Source organism: Onychomys torridus, chromosome 1 (genome assembly GCF_903995425.1).
Source record: "Onychomys torridus chromosome 1, mOncTor1.1, whole genome shotgun sequence".
NCBI lineage: Eukaryota > Metazoa > Chordata > Mammalia > Rodentia > Cricetidae > Onychomys > Onychomys torridus.
Genome location: NC_050443.1, coordinates 38,943,025 through 38,950,497, shown reverse-complemented (window position 1 = coordinate 38,950,497; position 7,473 = coordinate 38,943,025). Strand labels below are relative to the sequence as shown.

At 37.1% G+C, this 7,473-nt stretch overlaps 1 protein-coding gene across 4 annotated transcripts in view; it reads right to left on the bottom strand.

Annotated features, from left to right (window-relative positions):
* Window positions 1-1,492: 1,492 nt before the first annotated feature.
* The window catches only part of Luzp2 (leucine zipper protein 2), a 380,429-nt gene continuing 374,448 nt past the window's right edge, over window positions 1,493-7,473 (bottom strand). For 2 of the 4 annotated variants that reach the window (XM_036191538.1, XM_036191562.1), the window contains exons 11-12: window positions 5,717-5,794; window positions 1,493-4,824 (exon numbers count right to left, since the gene is read on the bottom strand). In XM_036191538.1, coding sequence (XP_036047431.1) covers window positions 4,720-4,824; window positions 5,717-5,794 — 183 coding nt within the window. In that variant the 3' untranslated portion in view covers window positions 1,493-4,719. Of the gene's footprint in view, window positions 4,825-5,706; window positions 5,795-7,473 lie in introns of all 4 variants that reach the window. The other 2 variants (XM_036191553.1, XM_036191543.1) reach the window with 2 other exon arrangements.

Sequence of the window (7,473 nt, the reverse complement as noted above, 5' to 3'; positions counted from 1 at the left end):
GGCTCCATGCAGGCACCAGCTTGACCTCTCTATATTAAACAAATTATATGGATGTTGTCTTTGGCAATGTGGTCCTGCTGTCAGATTTTGGAGAGCAACGTTCTGTCCTGGCATCAGCCCAAGTTGTCTAGAGATCTCCACTGGACCTCCTCAGCCAATAACTCAACTGAATGCAACCCATTCCCACCACTGGAAGCCTTGCCTGGCTACAAAAGATGGCCAGCTGAGACTTCAGATCTTCCATTACTAGGACTCCTCACTAGGGTCACCTTAATAGATTCCATGAAGTTTGCACTGTACTACACTTCCACACCACCTCCCAAATGCCCCCCAGTTCCATCTCTCTCTTCCTGAAACCTCTCCCTCCACCCAACCTGATCTCTTCTGCTCATATCCCCACCGGTCCACAGTCCAAGTTCATACAGAACAGCCCACTGAGCTCTCAATCTAGCCCAAAGACCCAAAGTTCTTCTACAATCCTCCCCAAAAATAATATGATCAGATCTATCACAGAAATACCTCCTGATCGTGGTACCAATTCTGAACTTACTTTGGGTTACTATTGCTGTGATAAAACACCATAAGCAAAGAAACTTGGGGTTGCTTATTTGATTTATGCTTTCACAGCAGTGTCATCACTAAATGAAGTCAGGACCCCTGGACCACCATCTCAGGGATGACCCCACCCACAACAGACTGGGCTCTATCACATCAATCACTACTTACAAAAATGCCCTACAGCCCAGGCTTATGGAGCTTTTTGTTTTCTCATTTGAGGCTCCCTTTTCTCCAGTGACTCCAGCTTGGGTCAAGCTGACCTAAAACTATCCAGGATAATGCATGTCTCACAAGATATCCCTGTCACTAAATGGTGTGTCATCCTGTACATACCACAATGACCTGCAAGTTACACTACAGCCACCCTGACTAAAGACACAAGTACAGGCCTCACATTGTTATTTCAGAGAGAAAGCTAAGAGTAGCAAGATAAAGAAAAGAGAAACCCAAACATGAAATGTGCTTTTTCTCTCAATAAAGGCCTGTGTTTGTTTGTATTTCATGGTAGTATGTTCCCTTCACTCTTTCTGTTGATTATTCCCACTACTTTGAGTTAATTCTTATAAAACATAGGAGTATTATCCATGAAGCATGCAGCAATCATTTCTCATTTGATGGTTGCGTCAAGCACCAAATTGTCCTCATTTACCATACGTAGTAATTGTCAATTAAGTGTAAACAACAATAATAAATATTAATAGTGCTTTTGAAAATCTAAGTCCCAACATCATGAACACTACTTCTTAAATGCTCTAAATAACACAAAGTACCTCTGGGGAGTCATCAAAGAAACTAAAAAAGCTTTCAGTATGATATTTCAAAGTAGTCCTTGGATTCTTTTAGACAGAGGCAAGCCAGTATTTGCTGTTCCACTCAGTTTGCATAAATACATTATGAGGTTTGTAACAAATATTTTTATTGAAGAAAAATAGGCCACTTTTCAGCACTTTTTATTTTTCAGTACTTGACCATTAATATTACGTGACGCAATCCAGATGAATATACAGCTTGAGGATGTAGACCTTCTGACAGTACAGTCCCCATGGAAACAAGCACGTGTGCATCACTCTGCCTGCCCTCCCTACTCTGTAGTGTCAATTATTCTTTCCACCTCTGCCGCAGTTAGTGCTAATTACATTACCTGAGCTATAAAAATAAAAGATTCCCTTGTAGCAAATTCACAAATTTAATTTCAGCCCAGCTATACACCTTGTCCACCTAAAACAGCAAACATCTGCTCCACAAAACAAAACAAAAAGCAAACTGTATTGAGCTTGTATGCCAGTGTATTTTATGAAACAGAATTATGATAAAGCAGCAATGCTGTGTCACTTAGCTGCTCAAAGACAGAAACAAAGTCAGCGACTAGTATTTTCAGCATTCAAATATTTGAATTGTGAAGAAATCTTTATCCAGATGAATGACTGACACCATCATCTTCTGGGCATGTCCTAGACACAGTTAGTGCTCCTTCGGGGCTCCCAGGTCTTAGGCACTAGTTTAATTGACATAGTTTATGTACATACAAAGAAAGACAAAGTTCAAAAAGTTTGCTAATTTACAAATGAATACATTATATTTGATTCACATTTTAAATTGAATTATTATATTATAATATAAAATAGAGAAAAAGTGTTCTTAGTTGTGGAAGGGCATATTAAATATGTTATTCCATTAGAAAGTACAGGGGGTGTCCTCAACAGTAATTAATGCACAGCTGTAAATTATAAGTTGTATTTCTTCACTTAACCTTGCAAGTATATAACCTAATCACACCATGTATTGTCAATATATTGGATAATATTCTTTCCATATGAGAATGGCCTGTGTTTAAACATTAACATTCAAAACAATATCTAGTGTAAAGCTGATAGTTAAGAATAATAGGATATGAGCATCTCTTCTGTGGAATAGCCACATGGGTATGGAAACTAGTTTAAACATCTCTGGTCCAATCTCAAAGCAAGGAAAGGGCTAAGAGAGATAAAACACATTAATTAAAGAACAACCACAAGTCATATTAAAAACAACCCTATCAAAGTACTAAAAGAACTTTTATAATGTTCTTTAAAAATTTTTAGGAAACAACCTCCTGCTCTGAAGGTGTTTCTGTCAAATATAGGAGTGAATATTATGACAGATAACCTAGAGAAGACCTGTGGATACACATGACTATACACATTTTAGGAGGAAATTATACCATTTGATTTAAACCCGTTTTATCATTCCAAGAGTTAAGAAAAGCAGACTGATTAGACTATCACATTCTAGAACCGGAAGTCAAAGCAAAGGAAATACACAATGGGAAAACAAGGTTGCTCTAACACGGGACTCTATCTAGTCATTCCTCCAAGGAGTCACAGATCTCACAACCTGCATGTTAGAAAGAACATGCACTAACATTCTGTAGGATCCACAGGGATTAGGCAGGAAATTAATGCCCTGGACAGAAGTGGAAAAGCAACCCTAAATTAAAACTTATTAATTTTTTCATTACTGTAGTGTTAGTGAGTGACTGAAACTCTCAGCCCTTGGGAGGTGGAGGCAGGAGGATACAGAGCTCAAGGTCATCCTCTACTTTGTAGTAATTTTGTGCCTAACTTGACACAGATGAGATTTTGCTTCAAAAAGAAAAAGAAAGAGAAAACTATATGCCTGTTATTCTATTAATAAGATCTAATATTTTATAAAACTGGGGGTGGAGTGAGATAGGACTGGAGATGTAGGGAGTAGAAATTTGGTATCCTGGTCTTATATTTTATCTTGGTCAGTTCATCTAAAGATCTATGAAACATATAGAATCACATATTGTTATTTTTAAAAGAGTGAAAGACTGACAAGATCCCCAAAACACTTCTCTGCATGTAGAATTAATAAATGGTGATGTTCCTTTCTCTACTAATGTTTTCGCCAAATTCTAGAGCTCCATAAATTTCTTTGAATATATCACATTCAAGCCATTGGATCTTAGAAATTAAGTCCCACTGATTGCTTTTAATGTATTTTTATTTTGGGCTAAGTTGTTTAAAGATGTTAATTGGGGCTTGACAGATTAATTCTATACAGCCAGTGGTTTTATCTTTTTTTCTGAACTTTCAAAATGTGTTTATCCAACAGAAGTGAATGTACTCAGTCAGTGTGGACTCCCTGACTTCATCCATTGGTTCATTTTTATCTGCCAAGTGGGATCTTGAGTAGATCATTATTTATATATCCATTTTTCTTGATTATCAGTTGTGCTTTAATTATGATGAGCCTGGCTCTTCTGATCAGTGATATTCTCATAGATTCCTATCTGCAAGCTAAAACATCATTGCTTTTAAAAATAATTCCATTCTGTTTTTCATTCATCAAATTTCAATTCTACAATATCTTTGGACATCTTGCATGTTCATATTTTAGAATTATCCTCCCATCTTAAATTTTATCATCCAACATTAGAAAAAAATAATACTGGCACTTTAGACACCTTGATTCACATCTTGAGACAATATAGATGAATATGCATAATGGATGTTTTAAAACTTAAAAATAGTATGAAAGATATCTGTCATTCATTCTGTATGTATAACATATTAAATCTAACTAATAAATTCTGATAACTAACTTATCATTGAGAGAATTAACTGGGCATAATTTATATCAAATTATTATTAAATCAATGTAATGGGCCAAGCAATAAATGTCTAAAATCATGTATTTTGGACTGCAAATTCCAACTTTGGAGGAAATGACACCAGATGGCCACTGTGGACCCAAACCTTCATATGTATGCAATTTGGATTTTAAAAACACTGAGGACTCACCTTTGAGCATCCTCCAGCTAATGTTAGCAACTAGACCTTAGAAGTACTAGATATCCACACAAAGACCAAGAAATGGTAAGGTTGTATTTTAACTCAATATAGATCAATTTATACTAGGTAATTTTAGGGAGGACAATTAGATATGTGTCTAAGTGAAGACATCCTTTTCATTACATTATTGCTAAAGTTTATAATTGGCCTGGATTTTTTTGGAAATTTTTGTGTAATCCACACTATAAAGATACATAAAATTTTGAAAAAGTTGCATGCTTTAGAAACATGGTGTTCCTATCAAGCCTGTACTCGAGAAACATGAGATGGCAGGAAAGAGAAGCTCTGACTCCGTGTCTCCTTTTTACAATATTTTTTCTTCTCTAGCTGGAGTTGCATCAAAACTGGCTGATTCTTTTTCTGGGCCTTTTTTCTCCTCACATTCAGAACAATGAGGCATTTGCAATTTCTGCCAAACAATAAAGAAAAGACAATTAGAAGAATAAAAATAGGCATATTTAAGGTAAAATACAAAACTGTAGTAGGACAGCAATCAAGGTCCATCAGTGTACACCAATCGCATCCAGACCACAAGGACAGCCACAAATGAAACAGCTATTGGGACTCTGACCACATGTACACACTGTGTTTACAATTGGTACAGTTCTTCAAAAGCTACTATGAGAAAACTGGTTAAGCCATCCAACACAGATTCATCTACCTCTAAAAATTCCTGAACTTTGATGTTACATACTATTTTCAGAATTACGCATTGCAGGTAAACTTACTCTTTATTTTTGTGGAAGGTTGACTAGTTTTTACACCTGCTCCACTTCCTCAGTCATCTTTAATCTTTTTCATCTCATAAGAGTTATAGACATGTTTTTTTACATTCTCTGTTTAATTTCCTTTACTTTCTTGGTTGGCAGCATAGAGGGAGAGGAGGGGAATCTGTCCTTTGTCTTTGTGGGGCCTCACATAGGTACACTAAAATATATACTGGCAGGCACAGCAGACAAGCAAAATTCAAAGGACTGGGTTGAAGGAACTATATACATTCTTTTAGACAATATATAAGGTCTTCATATTTTTTTAAAATGGCTCATCAGGTAAAGGTCTTTGCTACCAAGCTTGATGAATTGAGTTTGATGCCTGGAACTCACGTGGTGGAAAAGGGAAAACAATCCCTCATGTTAGCCTTTGACCTCTAAGTAAGAGCTGTGGCATGCTCTCCCCCTCCCCCCATGCACACAAAATAAATTAATGTTAAACAAAATAAACAAGAATTGCCCTGCAATCCAGTGAGCACAAGAAGGACTTTCTGGATACAGCGGAAATAAAATAGACTCACAAGGGAATACCTGTGTTGTGGGCTCTGATTCTGCAGTGACGTTTCTTTGGGGACCCTCCTCACGCTTCACCAAACAGGAACTACCCTCCTATAGAACAATTAAAAGTAGGTCAACTTAATTAAATTAAACAAAGAAAGGTGATCGAGAACCCATTGTGGATTACTCCTAGTAAAAAGTTTCTGTCAATTCAATGCATACTAAAAACTAAAGGGAAAATCCTCCCAATTGGATGGGTTCTCAGGAGCTGGCAAGTGTTCAGAGTCATTTGCACCTCACAGGTGCTTCTTTCTATCACTGGCTACTAAGAAGCTGGATTCTAAGGAAAAATTCTTTCTCTGTAAAACAATCAAAAGATGAAAAATATTAAAGAAATAGTCTATCTGTGATGCATTTGGACTCGAACATTTAAATTAGTCATCACTGGTGAATGTGCCTGCAGGGACATCAGTATTAAGACAGGAGACTGGAGGGATTCTTTAGAAGTTAGGGGTGCTTGCTGCTCCTTCAGGGAACCAGAGTTCAATTTCAAGTACCCATGTTAGGCACCTGATACCCACTTATGACTCCTGCTCCAGGAGATCCAATGACCTCTCCTAACCTCTGCCAACATGTGCACAGAAGTCATGCACACACACACACTGAGACACACACAGACATACACACACATATACACTCACACACAAACATGCAAGTAAAAATAAAAATGAATCTTTAAATACTATAAGAAGGAAGGAATTTCAATTATATTATCATAAATATGTCTTGCCAAATACTTCAGTACATCTTAAAAAGGCAACATTTCTAGAGTTATACTATTCCTATATTTCACAAACAAGAAGCCAGGAGTTCCCTTTTAGGTCTATGAGATGTGAGCAGAAGAAGCTGTTGTCAATGGAAACAGCTCTAGTCAGCTTTCATTCTGTCTTGGTAAGCACTTCCCTCCTTCCCTCTTCCTCTCTTTGTCTACTTGCTCCCTCCTCCTCGCCTTTTTCTCAGATTATAAACAGATGTTAAGATGGAGTATGTTGGTGTCCCATATACTGACTTCCTGCAGTCTTTTCCATATGTAAAACAGAGACTAAGAGTTTAGTAGATGGACAGTGCACAGCTCTTGATATTCAACAATGCAATTTCTTTCCTAGAGAAAAACCATGGGTCAAGGCACTCCCTTTAGCTTCATTCTGTCATGTAAAATACTCTGAGCAGATGATGCTGTAGAGATAGTGGAGGTGATGAAGACTCACGCAGTTCTGGTTCTAGTATGAAATGATTCTTATGTGTTTCACATCTGAGCCTCACACAAGCATCAGATTACTTTACTCTTCATCATCTCTTCGTATCCTCTACCTCCACAAAAATCTCTTTGCATGTGGTCTGAATTCCCACTGTCACTCCCTCCTTGGTTCCTTCTAACAGCAGCAAGAATCGGTTGCATTTCTGCTCAGTCAGCACTGTGAATATCAATGATAACACTTCAGATTGCTTTTATATGTGTAAGAATAGCCAGCCCATTAGTACTTGGTGTGATCCTTAAAGATAAAGGTACGAACATTGATCATACATAGGTAAATCTACTATCTAGTAGATAGCAGATTGTCAGTATCTAATGCCTAATAAGAAACAAATGGATAAAATCACAGATCATGAAATATGTATCAGTCTTTTAAAATGTTCACATGCTTGCTTTCTCTTCATAACCAGATATGATCATGTTTTATAGAAGGTTCAAAATATGCCTAATGGAAAAGTGATGTGAAATAACAGCA